The 27,720-nt window shown below is 38.7% G+C and overlaps 1 protein-coding gene across 2 annotated transcripts; it reads right to left on the reverse strand.

Moving 5' to 3' along the window:
- Positions 1 to 11: 11 nt before the first annotated feature.
- On the reverse strand, positions 12 to 26,882 carry LOC129829784 (adipolin-like). 2 transcript variants are annotated; one of them, XM_055891701.1, is made up of 8 exons: positions 25,748 to 26,882; positions 12,443 to 12,547; positions 12,112 to 12,223; positions 11,584 to 11,771; positions 9,636 to 9,744; positions 9,298 to 9,391; positions 3,085 to 3,163; positions 12 to 2,864 (listed from the first exon to the last, which is right to left on the reverse strand). In XM_055891701.1, the coding sequence occupies exons 1-8, from the start codon at positions 25,919 to 25,921 to the stop codon at positions 2,766 to 2,768; spliced, it is 960 nt and encodes a 319-aa protein (XP_055747676.1). In that variant the 5' UTR covers positions 25,922 to 26,882; the 3' UTR covers positions 12 to 2,765. The 2 variants fall into 2 exon arrangements, with proteins under 2 accessions (XP_055747676.1, XP_055747675.1); XM_055891700.1 differs by having other exon boundaries at positions 11,584 to 11,774.
- Positions 26,883 to 27,720: the final 838 nt, after the last annotated feature.

Raw genomic sequence — 27,720 nt, forward strand, 5'->3', positions numbered from 1 at the left:
CAGAAATAACATAATGTTTTACCTTAGTTTAATTTTGATCATACTAGCTATTAAAAAAGCTAATCAGTATAAAACATAATGATACCCCAATCTGTGGTGGTCTTGGATCTGTAAATTGATCCCTACGGTGATAAAAGATACTCATGTCCATTTTTCATTACATGTGTGGATACATTTGAACGTATACTCTATTTATGTTCAAATTGAACTCTTAACAATGTGTATTAATGAAATATTATCATCGTTTAAAGACAACTTCATCAACTATATGGCAAAAAAAAGAGATATACACACCACAAAAATGAACATGTGATTATTTTCTAATTGAATAAGATAACATGGTCAGCCTCTTTTGATGAAACAACTGCCATTTTATAAAACAGTAGGCAAAAATGTTCTGCTTGACCATGGCAATTATATAATTTGGCATAAGCGTTACGTGGAAACATTGTATATTAAATACTGTGCCTTCAGAAGTATTCACAACCATTTACTTTTTCCAGATTTTGTTGTATTACAGCCGGAATTTAAAATGTATTCAATTGAGATTGTGTTACTGGCCTACACACAATACCCCATAATGTCAACGTGGAATTATGTTTTCAGAAATGTTTACAAATGAATTCAAAATAAAAAGCTGAAAAGTCTTGAGTCAATAAGTATTCAACCCCTTTGTTATGGCAAGCCTAAATTCAGGAGTATACATTTGCTTAACAAGTCACATAATAAGCTGCATGGACTCAATAATAGTGTTTAACATGATTTTTGAATGATTACCTAATTTCTGTACCCCACACATACAATTATCTGTAAGGTACCTCAGTCGAGCAGTGAATTTTAAACAAAGATGAGAGCGGTTTTCCAATGTCTTGCAAAGAAGGGCACTTATTGGTAGATAGAAAAATTAAAAAGCAGACATTGAATATCCCTTTGAGAATGGTGAAGGTATTAATAACACTTTGGATGGTCTCTCAATACACCCAGTCACTGCAAATATACAGCCACCTTTCCTAACTCAGTTGATGGAGTGGAAGGAAACCGCTCAGGGATTTCACTATGAGGCCAATGGTGACTTTAAAACAGTTACAGAGTTAAATAGATGTGAGAGGAGAAAACGGGAGATGGATCAACAACACTGTAGTTACTCCACAATACAAATCTAAATGACAGTAAAAAGAAAGAAGCTTGTACAGAATACAAATATTCCAAAACATTCATCCTGTTTGCAACAAAACACTAAATTAAAACTGAAAAATAATTATCAAAGAAATTAACTTTATTTCCTGAATTCAAAGCGTTATGTTTGGGGCAAATCCAACACAACACATCACTGAGTACCCCTCTTCATATTTTCAAGCATGGTGGTGGCTGCATCATGTTATGGGTATGCTTGTCATCGGCAAGGACTAGGGAGTATTTTAGGATAAAAATAAACTGAATAAAGCTAAGCACACGCAAAATCCTAGAGGAAAACTTGGTTCAGTCTGCATTCCAACAGACACTAGGAGATAAATTCACCTTTCAGCAGGACAATAACCTAAAACACAAGGCCAAATTTACAGTACACTGGAGTTACTTAACAAGACGACATTGAATGTTCCTGAGTGGCCTAGTTACAGTTCTGACTTAAATTGGCTTGAAAACCAATGACAAGACTTGAACATGGCTGTTTAGCAATGATCAACAATCAACTTGACAGAGCTTGACAGATATTTCTGTATTTAATTTTCAATAAATAAGCAAACAATTCTGAAAACATGTAATTATTGGGTATTGTGTGTAGAAAAAAATAAATATTTAATCCATTTTGAATTCAGGCTGTAACAAAATGTGGAACAAGTCAAGCGGTATAAATACTTTCTGAATGCACTGTACAGCGGTATGAAACAGAATGGCCAACATAATTGCATTTCATTTCAATGCTCTAACCACATTCCTTAGTTTGGGTTTGAATTCCACAAAATGGTTCCATACAGAGGCCAATGTTTCCTCTATTTTGTTCAGTGGGCTGTAGACTCCACATGAGACATACAAAGTCCCCCTAGATAGAACATACAGTAGAGGTCACTTTGCTGAGAATAGGGTTGCAAAATTCCGGTAACTTTCCCAAAATTCCCTTGTTTGCAACAACTACTGGTTGGATTTTCCTAAATGCTTCTGAATTTCTTCAACCTTAGCTGAGAAGTTGGGGCACCCATTCAATGCATACTGAGCATCTTTGCATCATCCAGTGTATATACACACTCACAGAGTCTATGTACTGTACTTTCTTAGCTACTGCCATTCCATTAAGGAGATTAATAAAAACCTTTCAATTTCATGAATGATATTCATTATAGCATTTTTCCTATCAGGCTATTACTGTATTAAAAATACGTATATGATTCAGGTGTTTTTCTTTCTCAAATTCAAAATGTTCATTGAGTGATTTGAAGACGTGAATTCTTGTCTATTAAGATTGTCTGTTGGTATGCACAAGTGTCTTTCTTGGCCCATAGGAGTGCTTGCTTTCATGGTGTCTGGGGAGAGACACAGTCCTTTAGCTTTCAAAACGGTTCTTCCAGGATACACCAAGTAGAGAAGTTCAATGGCTGCAAATGCTGCTCATGCCTTTTGCTTTCTCCTCCATGGATGGGGATTTGCAGATAGCATCTGTTAGTAATCTAAACAGATACAGGTATGACAGATGCCTTGCATGGCCAGGGCCCTGGTGTCCAATGGGAAGAGGGAAGGAATACCCCCAGCCCCAATGGCAGGACGTGAGGCTATACACCCAGCAACATCCCCATGAAGTCAGAGCCATTCTGTATTGTGATGGATGCCCCAGCACCATTGTCCACAAATATGGAGGTGTACTGTCCAATCTGAGGAGATACAATAACATTTTAAATACAGTAATATAATGACTGATTGTTTTGCTATAGTGATATTAAAACCCATTATAGTGTTAAGAAGTAATTGTACTTCATAACACTTCTTAAAGGCTTTTTTGGGGGCAATATCTTACTCTATATTCCGTTTGACCCTATTGGAAAATCTGCATGCCAAGCGTTGTGATGATCAGTTTGATAAATGTAAGCCCACCTGTAGCTCCAGCAACCCTTGCACATACACTGTGAAGATCTTGCTGTTACTTTCCAATCCAACAATCATCTCTAACGACCTGTGATGAAGAGAAAAACAGACAACAAATGTTAATTAATCATAATCTTGTCACCTGATCTTTACGTTTGTTCAAAATAATTTTACTATATCTATACACACCTAACCTGATATTTCATGCAAAATTTGTTTTCGTACACATGAAATAAACATGTCATTGCTTCATTCTGAGTCTTGAATCACCATCATCATTACAGTGAGCCTTTAATGAAGTCTGCAGTGTAGACAGTAATATTGCAGGCGTGGAGTCTTGTCCTACAACTCCTGCTGAGACCACTGGCTCCTGTTTAGTGGAAAATGCTGCATTTTTATGGTGAATCAATCATGTTTGTCTTCACTAAACTACCATCGCAACGAGGCTCATTTTACATTCTCTGCATTTTCATGTGTGGGAGAGCCAGACAGCCTGGAGGCTTTGGGGTGGAAAAGCAACAACAATGAGCCCACTTTTTCGGGGTAAGGTAACCATCATAACAATATTATTTATATCTTTTTTTGATAATACCAGGTTGTGAAGCAAGGTTGTTGGCCTTTACACATTCTGGAGATATTGGGTGCCGTTCGTTAAAAAAAATGGCTTACTTAATATAAACAGAAATGGCAAAAATATGTGAACAACAGTACTCAAAATATTTTGGTATCTACAAACGAGTGTGTAATATACTGGTATCTACAAACAAGTGTGTAATATTCTGGTATCTACAAACAACTGTGTAATATTCTGGTATCTACAAACAAGTGTGAAATATTTTGGTATCTACAAACGAGTGTGTAATATTCTGGTATCTACAAACGACTGTGTAATATTCTGGTATCTACAAATGAGTGTGAAATATTCTGGTATCTACAAACAAGTGTGAAATATTCTGGTATCTACAAACGACTGTGTAATATTCTGGTATCTACAAACAAGTGTGTAATATTTTGGTATCTACAAACGACTGTGTAATATTCTGGTATCTACAAATGAGTGTGAAATATTCTGGTATCTACAAACAAGTGTGTAATATTCTGGTATCTACAAACTAGTGTGAAATATTCTGGTATCTACAAATGACTGTGTAATATTCTGGTATCTACAAACGAGTGTGTAATATTCTGGTATCTACAAATGACTGTGTAATATTCTGGTATCTACAAATGAGTGTGAAATATTCTGGTATCTACAAACAAGTGTGTAATATTCTGGTATCTACAAACGAGTGTGAAATATTCTGGTATCTACAAATGACTGTGACATATTCTGGTATCTACAAACGAGTGTGAAATATTCTGGTATCTACAAACAAGTGTGTAATATTCTGGTATCTACAAACAAGTGTGTAATATTCTGGTATCTACAAATGACTGTGTAATATTCTGGTATCTACAAACGAGTGTGAAATATTCTGGTATCTACAAACAAGTGTGTAATATTCTGGTATCTACAAACAAGTGTGTAATATTCTGGTATCTACAAACGAATGTGCAATATTCTGGTATCTACAAACGAATGTGTAATATTCTGGTATCTACAAACGAATGTGTAATATTCTGGTATCTACAAACCAGTGTGTAATATTCTGGTATCTATAAACAAATGTGTAATATTCTGGTATCTACAAACAAGTGTGTAATATTTTGATATCTACAAACAAGTGTGTAATATTCTGGTATCTACAAACGAGTGTGTAATATTCTGGTATCTACAAACGACTGTGTAATATTCTGGTATCTACAAATGAGTGTGAAATATTCTGGTATCTACAAAGAAGTGTGTAATATTCTGGTATCTACAAACAAGTGTGAAATATTCTGGTATCTACAAATGACTGTGTAATATTCTGGTATCTACAAACAAGTGTGTAATATTCTGTTATCTACAAACTAGTGTGAAATATTCTGGTATCTACAAATGACTGTGTAATATTCTGGTATCTACAAACGAGTGTGTAATATTCTGGTATCTACAAATGACTGTGTAATATTCTGGTATCTACAAATGAGTGTGAAATATTCTGGTATCTACAAACAAGTGTGTAATATTCTGGTATCTACAAACGAGTGTGAAATATTCTGGTATCTACAAATGACTGTGACATATTCTGGTATCTACAAACGAGTGTGAAATATTCTGGTATCTACAAACAAGTGTGTAATATTCTGGTATCTACAAACAAGTGTGTAATATTCTGGTATCTACAAATGACTGTGTAATATTCTGGTATCTACAAACGAGTGTGAAATATTCTGGTATCTACAAACAAGTGTGTAATATTCTGGTATCTACAAACAAGTGTGTAATATTCTGGTATCTACAAACGAATGTGCAATATTCTGGTATCTACAAACGAATGTGTAATATTCTGGTATCTACAAACGAATGTGTAATATTCTGGTATCTACAAACCAGTGTGTAATATTCTGGTATCTATAAACAAATGTGTAATATTCTGGTATCTACAAACAAGTGTGTAATATTTTGATATCTACAAACAAGTGTGTAATATTCTGGTATCTACAAACGAGTGTGTAATATTCTGGTATATACAAACGACTGTGTAATATTCTGGTATCTACAAATGAGTGTGAAATATTCTGGTATCTACAAAGAAGTGTGTAATATTCTGGTATCTACAAACGACTGTGTAATATTCTGGTATCTACAAACAAGTGTGTAATATTTTGGTATCTACAAACGACTGTGTAATATTCTGGTATCTACAAACAAGTGTGTAATATTTTGGTATCTACAAACGACTGTGTAATATTCTGGTATCTATAAACGAATGTGTAATATTTTGGTATCTACAAATGACTGTGTAATATTCTGGTATCTACAAACGACTGTGTAATATTCTGGTATCTACAAACGAGTGTGTAATATTCTGGTATCTACAAACGACTGTGTAATATACTGGTATCTACAAACGACTGTGTAATATTCTGGTATCTACAAACGAATGTATAATATTCTGGTATCTACAAACGACTGTATAATATTCTGGTATCTACAAACGACTGTGTAATATTCTGGTATCTACAAACGAGTGTGTAATATTCTGGTATCTACAAACGACTGTATAATATTCTGTTATCTACAAACGAGTGTGTAATATTCTGGTATCTACAAACGAGTGTGTAATATTCTGGTATCTACAAACGACTGTGTAATATACTGGTATCTACAAACAAGTGTGTAATATTCTGGTATCTACAAACGACTGTGTAATATTCTGGTATCTACAAACGAGTGTGTAATATTCTGGTATCTACAAACGACTGTGTAATATACTGGTATCTACAAACGAGTGTGTAATATTCTGGTATCTACAAACGACTGTGTAATATACTGGTATCTACAAACGACTGTGTAATATTCTGGTATCTACAAACGAGTGTGAAATATTCTGGTATCTACAAACAAGTGTGTAATATTCTGGTATCTACAAACGAGTGTGAAATATTCTGGTATCTACAAACGAGTGTGAAATATTCTGGTATCTACAAACGACTGTGTAATATTCTGGTATCTACAAATGAGTGTGAAATATTCTGGTATCTACAAACAAGTGTGTAATATTCTGGTATCTACAAACGAGTGTGAAATATTCTGGTATCTACAAATGACTGTGAAATATTCTGGTATCTACAAATGACTGTGTAATATTCTGGTATCTACAAACGAGTGTGAAATATTCTGGTATCTACAAACAAGTGTGTAATATTCTGGTATCTACAAACAAGTGTGTAATATTCTGGTATCTACAAACGAATGTGCAATATTCTGGTATCTACAAACGAATGTGTAATATTCTGGTATCTACAAACGAATGTGTAATATTCTGGTATCTACAAACGAGTGTGTAATATTCTGGTATCTATAAACGAATGTGTAATATTCTGGTATCTACAAACAAGTGTGTAATATTTTGATATCTACAAACAAGTGTGTAATATTCTGGTATCTACAAACGACTGTGTAATATTCTGGTATCTACAAATGACTGTGTAATATTCTGGTATCTACAAACGACTGTGTAATATTCTGGTATCTACAAATGACTGTGTAATATTCTGGTATCTACAAATGACTGTGTAATATTCTGGTATCTACAAACAAGTGTGTAATATTCTGGTATCTACAAACGAATGTATAATATTCTGGTATCTACAAACAAGTGTGTAATATTCTGGTATCTACAAACAAGTGTGTAATATTCTGGTATCTACAAACAAGTGTGTAATATTCTGGTATCTACAAACAAATGTGTAATATTCTGGTATCTACAAACGACTGTGTAATATTCTTGTAATGCTTGTTCTCCTCCTCTTCGTCCGAAGAGGAGGAGTAGGGATCCGACCAAAATGCAGCGGGTTTTGAGAACATAATGAATTTATTCAACCACGAAGACGAACACGAAACAACACTTGGAATAATTACAAAATAACAAAACGAACGAAGACAGACCTGAAATAGAGTACTTACATAAAACACGAAGAACGCACGAACAGGTAATGACTACAAACAAAACGCTACAGTCCCGTGTGGTACGAACATACAATACAGACACGGAAGACAACCACCCACAAACAAACAGTGTGAACACCCTACCTTTATATGGTTCCCAATCAGAGGAAACGACAAACACCTGTCTCTGATTGAGAACCATATAAGGCTAATTACCAATGGCCTAAACATAGAAACACAAAACATAGAATGCCCACCCCAACTCACGCCCTGACCAACTAAACACATACAAAAGTAACAGACAACAGGTCAGGAACATGACAATTCTGGTATCTATAAACGAATGTGTAATATTCTGGTATCTACAAACAAGTGTGTAATATTCTGGTATCTACAAATAACTGTGTAATATTCTGGTATCTACAAACAACTGTGTAATATTCTGGTATATACAAACAAGTGTGTAATATTCTGGTATCTACAAACTAATGTGTAATATTCTGGTATCTACAAACAAGTGTGTAATATTCTGGTATCTACAAACAAGTGTGTAATATTACATTTACATTTAAGTCATTTAGCAGACGCTCTTATCCAGAGCGACTTACAAATTGGAAAGTTCATACATATTCATCCTGGTCCCCCCGTGGGAATTGAACCCTGGTCCCCCCGTGGGAATTGAACCCTCAACCCTGGCGTTGCAAGCGCCATGCTCTACCAACTGAGCCACACGGGACCATATTCTGGTATCTACAAACGAATGTGTAATATTCTGGTATCTACAAACAAGTGTTTAATATTCTGGTATCTACAAACAAATGTGTAATATTCTGGTATCTACAAACAAATGTGTAATATTCTGGTATCTACAAACGAATGTGTAATATTCTGGTATCTACAAACGACTGTATAATATTCTGGTATCTACAAACAAGTGTGTAATATTCTGGTATCTACAAACGACTGTGTAATATTGTTGTTGGTTCTCTTCATCCTTCACACATCCCAAAAATAAAATGTCTCTATTCAGGGTTGTGTTCAATAGGCACCAAATGTCCAATAAGAAATGTTCCTTTTCATTTTTTCATAGTAAAATGTTTTTCTACGATTTGCTCAAATGAATACGACCCTGGCCTGTGGTGCTGGAAGCAGCATGATATCCCAGGCGTCAAAGGTGAGTCTATAAAGAATTTAGAGGCGACATGGACCAGGAGAAGGGGTGAGAGGACATTTCCTTCAAAGACGTGTTCCACTTTAACACAGGAAATGCCTAACTGGTTCCACACAACATATAATAGACAACATCTTAAACAGCTCGTAAATACTAGCAAAAGTAAAACTGGCATTAAACACTGATTATCAGGCACGGATTCAATGACTGCTGTAAATATAATGCCTTAACAACACATCAGAAAGCCTGACCTGGCAGACAATAAAAAATGGTTATGATATTGTTTTGTTTGTCAGGGATAGTTTTACCTCATTCCATGTAACAGCGTTGCAAAAGACGGAACAAATTAGAACCATATGGTTTTCATGCCAAGGTGAAAACGTGTGGAGTGGACTCATTTGAGTTTGTTTCATAGGGTGACTAGATATTGGAGGCATTTTCAAACTTCATCATGCAGATTTGTTGATAAACGGTAGACGATCAATAGACTGGGACTGAGGGTAGGCCTACTCACGTATATCGATGGCACAGGGATTCGATGCAGATCAGCACTCGTACATTATCCCTGGCTCTCAGCTGACTCTTACTCCTCTTTACCTCGCTGTGGTCTTCAGGGAGGAAACATAGTTACTCTGAGGTTATTCATTATCCAGCTCAGAAACACCTCTCTGAAGAAAAGGTCACAGAGTCCTCTGAAGATGTACAATATTTTAGCAAAATCTCTGAATAAATTGTGCCTCAATGCCCCTCATGCATTGTCTTGATATTTGATATCCAACTTCCAAATCAATACATTTCCCAAGATGATTCTCTGATAATTGGGTTTCCCTAAAGTAGAGAAACATTCCTTACCAATATGAACATTAGCAGAGAGCTGGTAGATCCCTGTAACGGGAGCTGTGAATCGTCCTGTGGATTGGTCCATTCCTGTCCCTCTGAGGAAGGCACCTTTAGCAGGAGGCTGGAAGGACAAATACAATGTGACTTGCAGAATGGAGTTGTACAATGACTCACAGATAATTTGTGCTCAATTGATATTTAGCTCAAGTGAATCGAGGAGCTACAAAATGTAAATGTATGTCTGCCAAAGGGAACACCCGAGCAAATAATCCAAACTTTTCCAACAGACATTGGAATACTAGCTATTTATTCCATTGCCTGACTAAGTCACTACCCACTTTATATATGTAAATACAGTGTAACACATTCCATTATTACTATTTATGCAATGGGTGGGTCTAATCCTGAATGCTGATTGGTGAAAACCACATTCCAGCCGGTGTCTATTCCACAACTTACCACCGGCTAAATCTATGACGTTAAAATGCCTATTTACTCTGTTCCATCTGACTGCGCAATCCACTGTCTCATCAGCCCAGCCAGGCAACTTATAAACTTGATCTCCACTATAAAAAGCATCTAGACATGATCTCACATTTCTTTTAGACTAACATTTAGTTTCCAACAGAGGAGATGTCTATAAACCTTGCTGTCTGTCTCACCGACATTTTGCAACATTGTTTCAATATTCAAATTCGATCTCCAGCTGTCCCATAGTAATGAACGTGTTGGGAGTCAGGACGAGACAGACAGGCAGGCATCGTTTCTCAGCCAGTCTAAATCATGAATCAGCTGGCATCATTTTTATGAATATATACAAAGAAATGTCAATAGAAAACAGGTAAAACAAAATGAAGTGCAGCTAGTTTGCTGTCTTTCCAGCTTCAGTTGGAAGTGATTGTGTTAGCAGTGTTGTTGGCTAGCTCCTCTAAACAACAGTGTCCTGACACGAGAGCACATTTTCTATGCCAGGTGAAATCACGCCTTATTAGCTCATTGTTATGGATGTATCCAAATAAATGTCACTAGAAAACAGCTTAAACAAATGCAAATGCAGCTACTTTGCTGTTATTCTGGCCATAGTTGGCTAGCTAGCAAGTAAGGGATAAGAATATTGCCAGCCAGTATGGCAATGGAACATTTAGAACGAACGACTGGGTCGCGACACATAGATACAGAACAAAAAGACTAAACGACTGGGTCGGACCTCTAGCGTCCGAACCGATAGAACAAATGACCAGCCGGCTTGGGTAGCAACCCTAGATTTGTGTCGGGACTATATCTTGTGGAAGGATGAAATAGTATGAATAAATTCATCAAAAGAACGTTTTAAATTAAAATATGTCAATCATTATATGGATATGTTGGTAACCCGTTGTATAAAATGTTTCATTAAAAACATTATTTTGATGAATTTATTTATTTTATACCTGCTGTAACCTGTCTATGTGATGAATATTTTTGATTTGATTTGTCTACTCTTAACCTCCCGCCTCAGAATGTCCCAGGGAATAGTTCTTCCTCTACATCATGCCGTTTCAAACAGTGTCTATTTTTGTCCACTCCGCACCATATTCCAAGTCACAGACAGAGTGCCTTTTGTATGCCACCCAGAAAGTGATGTGGAGCGTTGTAAAAGGAGATATTTTTTTACTAAGGACTAAGAAGCCAGTCTAAACCAAAGCATGGTACTGCTTTGTCAGACTTTAGGGAAGCCTTAAGATTCCTGGCTTCATTCTTATACATCAGGTGGATATAACCAGAATCATTGCTGGTTCAAACTTCAAACCTGCGGTTAAAAGAAAGAAAATAGAAAGAAAGAAAAGTGATTGTGGAGATTAATAGACGGCTTAATGGTGAGTAAGACAAGAGGATAAAGAAGATGGTTAAGGGGGTGACCAAATACTTCACAAACTCCTACATTCTTTACAAACTTCTCAATTGTTCCTCCAAAACATACCGTCTGAAAGTTTTGTAGCTCCATCAGTGTCTTCTTGTCGACAACCACAGGTCCTATGAGTTTACAGTGGAAGGCTTCCTCTATCCTCCTGTAAGAGGTCATTCCTTCCAGGGCAATGAGGGCCATGGGTATCTGACTAGGACTGGTACTGATCTGCTTGTCCACTGCAGCAGCTCTCCTCTCTGTAGCTTCTGGTGAAAACACAGAAGGAATATGGGAATCTCAACTAGAAAGATGACAAGAACATGGACTTGACTTTGAACTATAGGAAAAACTTTCTCTGAGTACTACAGTACAGCAATAGAGTAGTGAGTTTGCAGTCAGTCAGACCTGATATCTACCCCGGATGGTCAGTTACTAATGAAATACTTCAGCCTTCACAGAAACAATGATCCATCAGCAGTAGCAGTTGATCAATCACCAATGTTTTGGAATCAACATGTATTTTTATACTCAGCCAAGGACCAGATCAGACTTTATAACATGTTGTGTCTCTATATGACATTTTCTGACTTTATATGATATTACCTTTTATCATCTCTTTGAACTCCTGGAGGAGGACCTCCTGGGTGACCTCTGCCCCAGGGAATCCAGGAGGCCCCTGGGGGCCTGGAGGACCAGGAGGACCTGGTGGTCCTGGCTGACAGAGATCAGGAAATAATAACACATCACATAATAATATAGGATCATCATACATATACTCTACACATGATTTGACACAGAAAGCTGTTTCAATATTAAAACGATCAATATTCTACTTATGTATTGTACTAGATGCTTCGTGACCAATGTAATGAACGGACCAGTACTTGATCAGCTAGCTTATTTGAACCACTACTGAAGACATTGTTATATTTACCAGTGGCCTTTTGCGTTTGCGGCATTTCCCAGGGAAGTTGTCTACGGGTCGTTTCACAAAGTCCATCCATGATCCCAGGGGATCTACTCTCTGGTTGTCAGGAATCTATAAGACACATGAGAGAGAAAACCCATGAAATGTTTTTCATTCAAATAGACGGCATAGCTGGATCTACATTTACATTTACATTTAAGTCATTTAGCAGACGCTCTTATCCAGAGCGACTTACAAATTGGTGCATTCACCTTATGACAAAAATCTAAACAGAAGATGGATCTAAACAGAAGATGGCATGGGACACGGTTGGACTCCCGATATTAGATCACTTTTAAGGTCTGATTTTGGAATGAACACAGTTGAATGAATGAATACCATGTTGGCATTTAGGATTATGCTTTGAACACAGGCCTACTATGAATCAATGAGACACCAAGGAGAGCCAGATGTAGTTTAATTAACCTGGCTGATTAATAGTGAGCACTAAACAAGTGCCTAGTAAAATAAAGTGGGAAAAAGTGTGCGGGCAGAATGTACTTAGAATCAAGCTAGCCCCAAACTGTTACACTGTTCCTCAATAACAAATGCTCTTTGAGGAGAGCAGTGCTAATTGCAAGATTCATCAGATATTTCAGGCTGGAATCATTTCGCCCACTGTCACACAATGCAAAGTATTGTAACTAAGTAACTGAATCCAATGAGTCATATTTTCTGCTTACCGACCATAATTGGAAAATCTTGCCGTAAGATACTATTAAATGGTGCCAGACATCAAGGCAGGTCACACTATGAAGTGAACTCTCTTTCTTTCTCTCTCCCTGTCGCTCCTTGCCGGTCTACTACCATTTCAGAGAGAGAGAATAAGCCTTTTTGTGTCATACCTTTCACTTTGCCAACTATGTTCAGTCACTTTTTCTGTCCAAGACTTTCCCTTTTTGCTTGTTTTTTCTCTCCAGATAATTCACTCAGGTGCCACGTCAATTATTATTTGCCCAATAGGGTCAGAGGAAAATAAACAAGACGTCTCAAGGGATTTTTTTCAACACATGGACATTTCCATGATCATACTGTGCATTCAGGACCATGTAAAACATCTCTATCCATGGGCTATTTTAGTGCCCAATTAGTCTACAACAACATTTATAAACACCCAACAACACTTTCACCTATACCTACAAACATACTTACAGTATATCAGGAGTGTAATGACCGTATTGAATATGATAATAATTATAGTTGCATACCATAAAAGTCAACAGCGGCTGTTGAAATTGACTTGCCAGTAAAGTTCATTGCCTTATGCTAGTGATGATGATTGTAGACCTTTGCTTGATATGCAGGGATTCTGAATGTGTGATGATGTCATCCTTTTGTTGATAAAAAAAACCTCCTGACATATTACCTTGATCGAAATGAAAGGCCTCTGCCACCCAATCATTCTAACCCTAGCTGTGTTAATTCCAGTAACCGCAAATGCCTTGAATCCTCCCCAAGCAAAGCCCTCCTTCCTCCTCCCCAAACGTCAAGTGACTGTGGCAGAGATAGAAGAGGAGATTAGGACGAGCCATGAAGGTGAGCTGTCTGAAATGGAATTTGTTTAGGTTTGGCAGGAGGACACGGATCACTTATCTGCAAAACTAACATGCCGCCTTTTCTTCACAGAAATAGAGACTCGCCCTTCGTTATATTCAACAGTAACAAAGTAACCCATTGTTTGTCTTGTCTTCAAAATTCTAGAATGAAAAAGGTTTCATATTTGGGGTTTGTGTTTTTTTTTCTCTGTGTCTTCTCCCTTTTCTCTTTCCTTGTGACAGCAGACAAAATAAACAAGTTAAGTAACACAGTGCCTCCTGCATGTTGGATGTTTGTGGGTTTTTGTTGTGCTTTTGAAGCCTGGAGACAGATAAAAGGCAGACAGATTTTGTCAAGCCAAAGATACTGTTACTGCATAATCTGCCACATTTTTTCCACAACACTGCAACACAGCCAGTTAATTATACTGAATCCTTTTCTTTCTTGTACCATTCATGCTGCATATAAATTCTGTCTTAATATCTCTCACTTTCATACAAACCTTACAAGAGCACATGAAAAATCTTTTGAATTTGAGATTAAATTAAATCTTAAACATCTATTCCATAAACCACACTTTTAATGATTAAAAGTTTAATGATGATTGTGATGATTTAAACACTGACGATCACCACTGAAGAGCCTCTCTGGTGACTCTGTTTGATTGAAGTGGTGCACGCTGAACATTGACAACAGAGTAAGGCACAAAAGAAGGAGCTTAACGCTATGCTTGACTGTTAACACCTAAGGACTCAAAATAACTGCACCTCTTCTGCACCTCTCCTTTCATATTGATGTCATACGTAGATCATCTTATGTGTTTTTTTTAGACCAACTCAAGTAAGCCCAAACATGCAACTTATGTTTGCTGTACCAGTCAAAAGTTTGGACACACCTACTCATTCAAGGGTTTTTCCTTAGTTTTACTATTTTCTACACTGTAGAATAATAGTGAAGACATCAAACCTTGAAATAACACATACGGAATCATGTAGTAACCAAAAAAATAGTTTAAAAATCGAAATATATTTTATATTTGAGATTCTTCAAAGTAGCCACCCTTTGCATTGATGTCAGCTTTGCACACTCTTGGCATTCTCCCAACCACCTTCACCTGGAATGCTTTTCCAACAGTCTTGAAGGAGTTCCCATATATGCTGAGCAATTGTTGGCTGCTTTTCCTTCACTCTGCGGTCCAACTCATCCCAAACCATCTCAATTGGGTTGAGGTCAGGTGATTGTGGAGGCCAGGTTATCTGATGCAGGACTCTATTACTCTCATCTCCTTCTTGGTCAAATAGCCCTTACACAGACTGGAGGTGTGTTTTGGGTCATTGTCCTGTTGAAAAACAAATGATAGTCCCACTGAAGCGCAAACCAGATGGGATGGCGTATCGCTGCAGAATGCTGTGGTAGCCATGCTGGTTAAGTGCGCCTTGAATTCTAAATAAATCAAAGACAGTGTCACCAGCAAAGCACCCCCACACCATCACACCTCCTCCTCCATTCTTCACAGTGGGAACCACACATGCGGAGATCGCCCGTTTACCTACTTTCCGGCTCACAAAGACATGGCGGTTAGAACCAAAAATCTAAAATTTAAAATCATCAGACCAAAGGACAGATTTCCACCGGTCTAATGTCCATTTTTCATGTTTCTTGGCCCAAGCAAGTCTCTTCTTCTTATTGGTGTCCTTTAGTAGTGGTTTCTTTGCATCAATTCGACCATGAAGGCCTGATTCACGCCGTCTCCTCTGAACAAATTGATGTTGAGATGTGTCTATTACTTGAGAAGCATTTATTTGGGCTGCAATTTCTGAGGCTGGTAACTCTAATGAACCTATCCTCTGCAGCAGAGGTAACTCTGGGTCTTCCTTTCCTGTGGCGGTCCTCATGAAAGCCAGTTTCATTACAGCTCTTGATGGTTTTTGCGACTGCACTTGAAGAAACTTTCAAAGTTCTTGAAGTTTTCCGTATTGACTGACCTTCATGTCTTAAAGTAATGATGGACTGTCGTTTATCTTTGCTTATTTGAGCTGTTCTTGCCATAATATGGACTTGGTCTTTTATCAAATAGGGCTATCAACTGTATACCACCCCTACCTTGTCACAACACAACTGATTGGCTGAAACGCATTAAGAAGGAAAGAAATTCCACAAAGTAACTTTTAACAAGGCACACCTGTTCATTGAAATGTATTCTGGGTGACTACCCCATGAAGCTGGTTGAGAGAATGCCAAGAGCGTGCAAAGCTGTCATCAAGGCAAGGATCAAGGATTCTTTGAAGAATCTCAAATATAAAATACATTTTGATTTGTTTAACACTTTTTTGGTTACTACATGATTCCATATGTGTTATTTTATAATTTTGATATCTTCACTATTATTTTGCAATGTAGAAAATAGTAAAAATAAAGAAAAACCCTGGAACGAGTAGGTATGTCCAAACTTTTGACTGGTAGTGTATCTTAGCTATTCCCTGTGTGATAATAAAAAAGCCAGCATAGCACTGCCAGGAAAGCAGCCCTCTCGTTCTGCTTGTTATCGTGTTGTGTTGTTAGCACACGCCATTGTAATTAAGCGATTAAAACCGTGCCCTAAAGGATTTTCTCAATTTTAGGAAGTCGGCCCAGCTGTAACCAAGATAATTATTACTGTTATTCAAACTAAAAAACAAGATTGCGCAAATGACTGTTCCAACTTTTTTTGACACTTTTATTCAGTGTGTAACACAAAATATCATGATAGTTGCTACAGTAGCGTAGCAATACCTCATACCTCAATACCTCAATAAAGCAATACCTCATGAGGATTTTAAGATCAGAAATATATTCTCACTTTCATTGATCGGGCTTCACACTGCTACACACAGGTGGGCATCATATTTTTGCTACCATGACATCCAATAGCTTGACAAGAAATTATGATTCATTGTACCTCAGTGAAACTATCTTGAATATGCCCTAGATGAAGGTCTTTACACAGAGAAATGAAAATCATAGCATGACGAAATAGAAAAACGGTCAGTTATGTTTAATCTAGTTCCTATTGAGGATGGCTCAAAGTAAACTATGTTCTCACTCACATACCTTTATATCAGCACATAAAGCACATGAACAAAGTGAGTAGAGGATAGATACAGGTACTCTGTTCTTCCCTTTGATCCCGGCTGTTGTTTGAGTGCCATCCAATAGCTATGTCTTTCAACAGCTGTGAGAGCACACCACTCCAGTGGCAATTTGGGAAAATGTGTTAGACATTCTTAAGGTGTTAAACTGAAGGTACTCCTCAGAACATCAAACACTGTTGGGGGTGGGGGCTCTATTCCAACTGAGATGGTGATATCTACTGCTACAGGCCCCAATTCTGATAAGGCAATTCACTTTACTTACAAATATGTAACCACAATGACAGTATGAAAAAACATCACAGTCTTCAGTTTGGACATACATCTACAATACCTTGGACATTGCACGTAAGCTTGCAGAGTTGTACTACCTGTGTAGTAAAACTGTCGTTACACATGTATTATGGAATTTGCTGTTAGAGAGTTGGGCCAGTAACTGAACGGTCACTGGTTTGAATACCCGAGCCGACAAGGTGAAAAATCTGTCCATGTGCCCTTGAGCAAGGAACTTAATCCTAATTTGCTACAGGGGCGTCGTACTACTATGGCTGACCCTGTAAAACAACACATTTCACTGTGCTCATCCAGTTGATGTGACAATTAAACATCATCATCATGATAATTCAGGAAACAGTTTGTTTGAGGTGCAATTGATAATTCTTACATATGTGATACAGTTTGTTTGATGAAATGAAGTAGAATTGATTTGCTCCAATAAAGGGAGGTAAATATTCCCTGGGGAAGGCAACATTCCATCCAAAGCACAGTCTGCATTACAAATGGCAAGTAGTGCACTATGTAGGGAATAGGGTGCCATTTGCGATGCAGGCACAAACACAACTGTTAAGATACTCATCTTGAACAGCACTCCATTGCCGGCTCTTCTGTAGGCATACCGGTATAGCCCATAACTCTTAGCTTGTTTTCATTTACATGTCATTATCCTTATTAACTAGCCATACCATATTGTTTGACATGCACCAACTAGTATAGTCAAAATACCTGCAACACACAAATAATATCTTGAAACGTTAACTGCAGGGCTTACCTATGTAAGAATGCTGTTCATTGACTATAGCACAGCATTCAACACCATAGTACCCTCCAAGCTCATCATTAAGCTCGAGGCCCTGGGTCTGAACCCTGCCCTGTGCAACTGGGTCCTGGACTTCCTGACGGGCCAGCTCCCAAGTGGTGAAGGTAGGAAACAACACCTATTTCACTGATCCTCAACACTGGGGCCCCACAAGGGTGCGTGCTCAGCCCCCCTCCTGTACTTCCTGTTCACCCATGACTGCGTGGCCACGCACGACTCCAACTCAATCATCAAGTTTGCAGACGGACACAACAGCAGTAGGTCTGATTACCAACAATGACGAGACAGCCTACAAGGAGGAGGTGAGGGCTCTGGGAGTGTGGTGCCAGGAAAATAACCTCTCACCCAATGTAAAAAAACAACAACAAAGGAGCTGATTGTGAACTTCAGAGGGAAATGGCAGAGAGAGCACCCCCCATCCACACTGACGGGTCCACACTGGAGAAGGTGAAAAGCTTCAAGTACCTCGGCGTATACATTTCTGACAAACTGAAATGGTCCACCCACACAGACAGTGAGGTGAAGAAGGCGCAACAGCACCTCTTCAACCTCAGGAGGCTGAAGAAATTTGGCTTGGCACATAAAACCCTCACAAACTTTTACAGATGCACAATTGAGAGCATCCTGTCGGGCTGTATCCCAGCCTGGTACGGCAACTGCACCGCCCACAACCACAGGGCTCTTCAGAGGGTGGTGTGGCCTGCCCAACGCATCCCCGGGGGCAAACTACCTGCCCTCCAGGACACCTACAGCACCCGATGTCACAGGAAGGCCAAAAAGATCATCAAGGACAACAACCACCCGAGCCACTGCCATCCTCCATCATCCAGAAGGCGAGGTCAGTACAGGTGCATCACAGCTGGGTCTGAGAGAGTGAAAAACAGCTTCTATCACAAGGCTATCAGACTGTAAAAATGGCCATCACTAGCACATTAGAGGCTGCTGCCCTATATACATAGACTTGAAATCATTGGACACTTTAATAATTGGAACACTTGTCACTTTAATTATGTTTACACATTTTGCATTACTCATCTCATATGTATATACTGTATTCTATTCTACTGCATCTTAGTCTATGCAGCTCTGACATTGCTCAGCCAAATATTTATATATTCTTAATTCCAGTCCTTTACTTTAGATTTGTGTATTGTTAGATATTACTTGTTAGATATTACTGCACTGTTGGAGCTATAAACACAAGCATTTCGCTACACCTGCAATAACACCTGCTAAACACGTGTATGTGACCAATCAAATTTGATTTGATTTACCCACCAAACAGTGAGAGCAGCGTGCACCAGTCACTCTATAAATAAGCATGTAAGATTATTGCTAATGTTGCTAGCATGTTGTGTGAACAGGTAGAGGTACCAATATAGTTTGACGTGGGACAGGATGATGGAGAAGCATCCCTAACCTCTTGTTTTTAAGTCGTTGTAGCCCCTGTGCAGTCATCCATGCAAGGTGGAGGAGGCTAATGCAGCTAGGGCCTAGCCCATCCAGAGAGGCAGGGATTCTCAGGCTGCAGCTAGAGCTAGGCTAGGGAGAACCTGCGTGCTTCCCCACTGTCATGCATCCACCCCCGTTTCCTCCCAAAGAATATCCCATCCATCCCGGTCCTCCCCTGATGCACCTCACAGACAGAGGATTTACTACCACAACGCTAAATATGGTTACTCTACCAGGGTTTTTCTACAACATAACTAAGTTAACCCTTTGTTACATTATTATTATTTTTATTGTCATGCAACTGGCGCAACTGGTACACACTGCACACACCCTGCACTTTAACTTTGTAGATATGTCACACACAAGTTGTTTAGGATATGAGCAAAGTGTAGGCCTATGCATATAAACCACAAGAAACATACACTCCACTTTAAATCTCGAGGGGGCTACCAAATTATGAGAAAAAAGAAGAAACCTGGACACTGCTCTTGCTTGTATCACTGCTCTTTTTTAAGCTTTACGTATTGGCCTCAAGGCCTTCGTCAGAGCCTTTGCTATCAAATGATAAAATGATACAACTGTAAAGGATCAAGCAAATTTCAAATCCCACTATGTGTGCGTATGCTGCACATATACATATTCCTATAGCGTAGCCTTCGTGTTATCTTTTCCTTGTTTCCACAAAACAACTGCTACAGTGTCAACATGCCATATACTGTATATGTATGCATACATTGACTGTGCATTCCTTTCCAGTGTAAGAGAGCTACTAAAACAGTCAAATGTATTTATGAAATCTCCTAGGGAATAATAATTGTGCTTTGCTCTCAACATAAAAAGTCTAAAAGCTGAAGAGTCTGATTGCTGTCACACCTGCTTTGTGTACAAATGATAGTCTTCACATTGCTCCAGTGGTGGCTCTTTCCCCAGGTATCTGTGGTAGGTAAGAGAAACTACTAAAAATGACTCTGGCTCCACATCCATATCAAGCTGAAAACTGAGATACAAGTATTCCAGACCTGGATTCAAATGTAATTTAATATCATTTTAAATAATGAATATTCATATATTTAATTCATTAAGTGTTTTTCATTTACAGACAGGAATCACAAAGCTCTGAAAATACTTGACCTGTCCTTGATTGAGCTTGCCTATTGCAACAGAACCAATAGTCCCAACTATGCAGATAATGCCCACCGGGCAGTTCAGACAGGCTAAAGCAAACACTAAAAGTATTTGAAAGATTTCAAATAGTATTTGAGCCCAGGTCTGAGTTATGCCCCAGGTAGATAGATACTCATGAGATCTTCTCTTTATGCACTCATTTGTGGTTCCACTCTGCCACATAAATACAGTGCTCATTTATGTTTGGTTTAAGCACTGTCCTTGTGGAAGTACTCTGTTCACTTACTTTATGAGGTACTAAAAACCAGTTGTAAGTAGAAAAGCACAAAATATGAGAAGGGGAAAAAAAAAAATATATATATATATAGTTCATATGAAAGGCAAATTCAAATGTGAGAACACATGCAAAATTCTCCCACGCTTCAACATCTATTAAATGTCTATAGGACGGATGTATTGTTACAACAAAGGCTCTAAAAGTAATTCAAGGATTGCCAAGATTTTAACAATCATTTGGACTAGGTGCATAGATCACCATCTGTTTATGATTAATGCAATGCATTCTACCCCAGACAAATCTTTACATGGGAGAGAATATACTTAAAATCTCTGGTAGATTACGGTGAAATCATGTTGCTTTCTTTCAAGAGTCCAATGTGAATCTGATGTAGAGGAACATGACCAGCACATAAAACATAGCAGGCGGGATCAAGGGATTTCTGACAGGAAATCCAAACCAAACAGAACCTCTCTGATATGTAAAAACAGAAATGTTGTATTTCTGGCACCCAAAATGGAGCACAAGAGGAATATCGTCCTAGCAGTTTATTTTATTTGTAGATTTCAGATGTAACGACAAAAGGCTGTTTATTAGTATTATGGCTGTGTGTCAGGATTTCAATGAGTGCATAAATCAATTGTGTAATGCATTAAGTAAGCAAGGGTCATTAAGACGTGTAATAAAACAAAACATCCCATAAGATAGGCCTCATCCTCACACAGTAAGGGTATCCTTGTTCCCACTCGATTTACAGTTCCAACTCTGTTCCCAATTGTGTGTGTGTGTGTGTGTGTGTGTGTGCAGCCTGTGTGTGTGTGTGTGTGTGTGTGAGTGGGACTAGGGTTTCCTGTGGGATGGGTCCAGTCCCCTGTGTGTTGGGCTATCCAAACGGTCCCACACACTCCTTCATTAAGCATGGTGTTCGGATGAGAGAGGGGAAACTCAAGTCTCCCCCAGGGCACTGCTTAACCATTACTCAACACGCTATGCGTGATGTTTGACTTGACTGCCTCCATTACTGCCATGACTGACTGAGCCCTTTGCTGCTCCACACTGACAGATTTCACTGCACTTTGGAAAGGAGTGAAATAAGTGGCACATTGATATATTGTTTCCGTAGTTCTGCCCTCGTACTGTATTTATTGTGCTAGTCAGTGAAATCATGATAGATTGGATCGTGGATGATGACCCATCTATGCTATGACGAAGGGTAGAAGAAAAACTTGTCTAGTGCTGTGAGCGATTTTAGCAGACATAACATTATTTTGGTGCAAAAAGTTACTGCTTGGTATCATCTCACCAGATTTCACTCAGTGCAACACTCCACACCTCAACTGTGATCAATTTCAAATGGAAAACCTCTGAAGGAATGTAGTCTGCTGCACCCTGCCAACAGCTCTCACTGGGGTTGGGCCAGATGCAAAATGAATGCCATCATAAGAAGACTTTCCACTGCATGAGAGAAAAGAAAAACATGCAAATGTATAAACGGTTTGGCTTGTTTGAAGATACAAGGTGATGTTCTCCTGCCATCATAATGTAACTCTAATAAGCAGGTTGTTTTCTCCAAGACATTACAGGTACAGATGTGAGGATGAAGTGAAACTTGAACAAACCATAATAACTGCATTAAATTAAATAAAGGATCCAAGCACCGCTTGCAGCTGGCATAGTAGATATTATTCGTTTTTTACTGGACACATTTTCAGTGAACTCCGGATGATATAGCATAACATTTTGCTGATGCATTGTCCATACAAAATGCACAATAAGACGTGCTCAAGTTCCGTAGCCTAAAGGAGTGTTATGTAGCCTACACGAGTCTTGTTGCATTGTCCAAGCTTAAACATCTCCACTTTTAATCTTAGATGTAAAGTCTAAACCCCAGGGTCCTCAACTAGAGGTGACAGTATTTGGCCGAGACACTATCTGGCATAACACAGGGTCTTAGGAGTGATTATGTCATTACCCTTAGATTGTGGGAGACAAGATGAGAAAAATGTAAGTGGGGGGGGGCACAGGGGGATAATCCTTGTCGAGGTGTCCTCTTTCAGAACCCTTTCTATGGGGCTTTGTGAGGGGCTTACACGGCACGCTGCACCAGTTTTTCGGGGCCGCAACGCCCCTATCGGATGTCCCAGACACAGCGGAGTCAGACTGGCCCTGTGAATGACAGAATCAATGGGCTGGGAACAGCAATGCCAAAGCTCTTTAAATATCTGCCCACCTATCTTTCATAGAAATTACATCATGGCAGTCTGCCTGTGGCCTGTTGCTGGACCATGGGGGAGATGGAAGGGACGGATGGGGGCTTTGGAGACAGAGACACCCTGGGCTCAGTGAGATAGATGGGAGAGAGAACTGAACAGATATATCCCAGTGGGGTGCAGTAGTCCTCAGTTTTCAGCAGCCTGGGGGTTGACACAAGGTCATGCTTCATAGCCTTCTGCTTTTACAGGGCAAACCAAGTCAAATAAACACAGCCAGACCACAATGAGACAGGATAGTACTGAATAATGTGTTCTTCTTCTTCTTCTTGAGAATACAGAAATAAGACCTCACTCTATGGCAAATAAAACAGAGCAGAGGCAAACTGGTAGATCTTGGACAGGGAGGGAGGGCTGGTATTGAGTGGATGGGGCAGCGAGGGTTATTTGAGAATGCCAACACAATGGGTGGGCTAAAAGCAAAACAAATACCTAATTGGAAAACCCTGGAAATATGCAATACCAGCCATAACATAATAAATAAGAATGTGAAAGGTCAAATGCTGTTTTTGGACATGGAAACAATATTTTTTCAACTTTTTGATCAGTTTATTTCAAAGCAATTTATATATTATACTTTGGTGTAAAACTCTACTTTTCTATCTGTTTGCCAAACCATTAAGCCTTTTAAACTACCGAATTACTGTCCATATTTGATCTTTAAATAAATACTTTGGCTACACATTTAAAGAATGTAGCCTACACTGTTACATTTTTTTGTCCCTAATTCATGATGATCCAAACCCTCTTGAGTGCTGATTTGTCAATAAACAGTCCTTAAAACGAATAAGCTGGGGAATTGGTGCTTGCCCCCCGCAGTGTGGACTAATTGATGAATTGATCAGCCTTTAAATGTCCACATACCACACATTCTTCAGGAAGGCATCCATTTAGGGTTTCACACATTTCAGACACTTCACTTTCTCAGGCTTGACCCAGTAGGGCACACCTCTTCTATGCTGGCAATTGCCCACATCACTACACTCATTCTCTCTATGGAACACTCCGCAGAACACTCTATAGAACATTTTGTTACTCTACACTGCACCTTAGAGACTGCACCTTAGAGTCATTCAACACTGGTCACTTTAGTCATGTTTACATAATGTTAATTGATCTGAAAATGTTTCTGGAGTTAGAAACAGATAAGATATTAGCATTCCCGCAACATTATTTTCTTGAAATGTAAATTGATCTCAGAGAAATTAAGATAATTGATTACTCAGTCTATATGTGCATACTGTAATCACCACATAGCTCATCTCCTATATAACTACTGCTGTAATACCTTTCCCTACATATACAATATATTGTCAATACTGTCAATACACACCACATATTTATATTCAGGACTCTGACATTGTTCATTCTGATATGATTTCTTGTTTTTTCTTCTTTTTGTATTTGTGTATTAGTATTGTACTGTTAGACACTTACTGCACTGCTGGAGCTAGAAACACAAGCATTTCGCTGCACCTGCTTCAACATTTGCTAATCTGTGTATGCAATAAATAAACTTTGATTTGTTTTGACATAGATTATACATTCATAAAGCCTGAATCAAGTCCAATTATACATGAATCAAGTCCAAATAATGCTGTTGGAGCATGTCATCTGCCAGCACCAGCCATTGCAATCCATAATTTAACAAGTTAATTATCACTCCTTAAACTGAGGGTAAGACATTCCAGCTCAGGTATTTGCCTCTGAATAGATTCCAATGTTAATAGATGCAATCAGATGATTTAGCAAAGGATTTAGCACTAGGAACAAAAGCATTTCGCTTCAATATCATCTGCTAAATATGTGTATCTGACCAATAACATTTTATTCTATTTGATGTTGTTTCAATTTTGGTAGCACTACTGCAATTGTATTTTCTATTAAATCTGTACTTTGATAATTATCAGATCAGGTAATCAAAATCAAAAGTTACAGTCAAATACCACTGATAAAGTGAATAACATATTCCACATACTAATCATAATCATTCTTCTGATGTTCAGCACTTCTGATGATCAGAATAAATAATCACATTTCAGCCATAAGGTTTGAAATACACCAGCAGGTCTACAGAGCAGAGAGGGCTTGGGACTATAGGGTTCTATCTGCATTTTTATCCAAATGTAGTTATTGACATAGCCTTGTACTATTCAATGTTCTCTACCTATATAGTAATATATATATACCCTAATTCATGTTGTTAAGTTTAAAAAAAAATCGAGATAAAAATTGCTGACACCATTCAAACCAATGAGGGTTCTTATCTTTAATTATCTCAGAATCATATTTTTTACAGATGGAACCTTATAGTCCGAAGCTTCTTAGAGGTTGGAGGTAGCCACTGGTGAATTGAAGATCACCTTTTAGTTTCAAATCAAGCATTACCTTGGTGCTCTCGCCGACCTCTTCACTGTTGGAGAGAGTAGCGTTGTACGCCTCTGTGTGCTGTGGGGGGGTCTCCTTCGGCCTCTTCCTCTCCTTCTTGGCGTCTACCCCTTCCAGCAGGACACACTGGGTCCAGAACACCGCAGCCAGCACAACCAGTGGCCCACACCACATCTTAAATACAAACTGAATCAACCCAAATATCCCTGGAACCGTCTGAAGAAGCCTCTTTGGACAACTGGCTCAATGGTCTGTCCAAACTGTCCAACGATCGGAAAGAATAAAGCTATTGGCCGATTCCAAAAATGAAAGGACCCTAAACAGGATGATTAGACTGCAAACTGGAGGACTGCAACAACTATGAGGGCTGAAGGACTCCTGGTTTGGCTGCCTGCTGCTCTCTTCCCGATGAGCTTTGAGCCTGGCAGCAGAGTGTTGCTGGAGCTAGAGCACAGCTAACTCTAGCCAGAAAGCCAAGCAGCTTACTCAACTATGAAATGTGTCAAGTGAAATGGTCCCGGCGAATGACAAATCGGCGTAGATCTGACAGCAAATAAACCCATTAGTGGGATTTTTCATGCTTTCTGCTCTGTGTGTGTGTGTGTGTGGGGGGGGGGGGTAGAAGTCTCATAAGTTGGGTGCAGTAGAAGTCTCATAAGAGTTTGTATTTTCTTCAGAGAATGCTGCTTGGCATTCAAGCCCTTAGTCCAACTCACACATGTTTCCCACAGGACTCGCCATAGAATAAAAAGGGGAGTTGGAGATGGTCCAATTTTCTTAGCCTTTGGTCCTCCTTTTATTATTTTCTCCTTGAAGGGTATACAATTGGTCCCCCGCAGCAGAAGCTCTGGAAAGAAAACTTCAAAGTGGTGTAAAAGACACTTTGAGGGGTATTAGCAACACGGTCTCCTCTGTCCAGTACACCCAGCTGTACATAACTCACTACTGTTCATTCATCAACCCAGTCCGTCTGCTCTGGGGTGACAAAATCATGTGCAGTTTCACCTCAGAGAGCACTGTGTTTGTGTCTGTGTGTGTGGTAGGTCCCTGTTGCTTGCTTGCTTCGCCACACTGTCTCGCTCTCTCTCCCTCTCTTCTACTTCTTTTATGTTGCTCTCTCTCTCTGTGACTGAGCTTACAGGAAGGCTCAAAGTGGAGTTTTATCATCACTCTCTCTCTCTCCCTTTCTCTTTTTCCTTCCCCTAGCTGCCTCTATTTTTCTCATCAGTGAATTGGCAACCCCACTGTTTTGTTCAGTCTCTGTTTTATCTCATAGATTAAATGGTTGACTCCTTGTTTGAAAACTGAGGAGGTTCTTTGGCCGATATGTGTGTGTGTGTCTTTTTAGTATATTTTTATAAAAAATTTACCTCTGTATAGCCCTGTGTTTGGATCTAATTCATACTGCGGAATTGATGTACGTACCTTCAGAAAAAAAGACTCTCAGGCACTCTCTTGTGTAATCTGTTGTTTGACAAATTGCCAAGGAATAAATTCTGACTGTCCCATGTGGTGGGACACATAGTTGGTGTACCTGTCCTCATGTTTCCAAAAAGTGTTGAAATAGGATTTGCTTTTACAAGGAGTCGCCTCCAACAATTGCTTGTCTGAAATATACTGGGATGTATTGTTCCTCACTTAAATGTAATTGCCACATAAACAAATACAGTATATCAAAAGTAAGACATGGTTTATAGTAAATGTCTTGATGCAGATCCTTTTTTGAGTACATTTATGGGGAAACCATTGCAGAGAAAGGCTATCAAACTTGTCTCTTGAAAGCAATGTTATGTTTTCAAAATAAATGTATCTTTATATGTCAAGAGCAGACATGTTTTTATTTATTTTTTATAAATTAAGCATAGGATGTAGGCTATGCAGTTAACAGTTAGGGTGTAGGCTAAAGTATGCATTCAGCAGTTTGTGCACTTTACAGAGAAACATTTAAGAAAATAAAACCAAAGAAAGGATGG

The sequence above is a fragment of the Salvelinus fontinalis genome, chromosome 31, assembly GCF_029448725.1.
Source record: "Salvelinus fontinalis isolate EN_2023a chromosome 31, ASM2944872v1, whole genome shotgun sequence".
NCBI lineage: Eukaryota > Metazoa > Chordata > Actinopteri > Salmoniformes > Salmonidae > Salvelinus > Salvelinus fontinalis.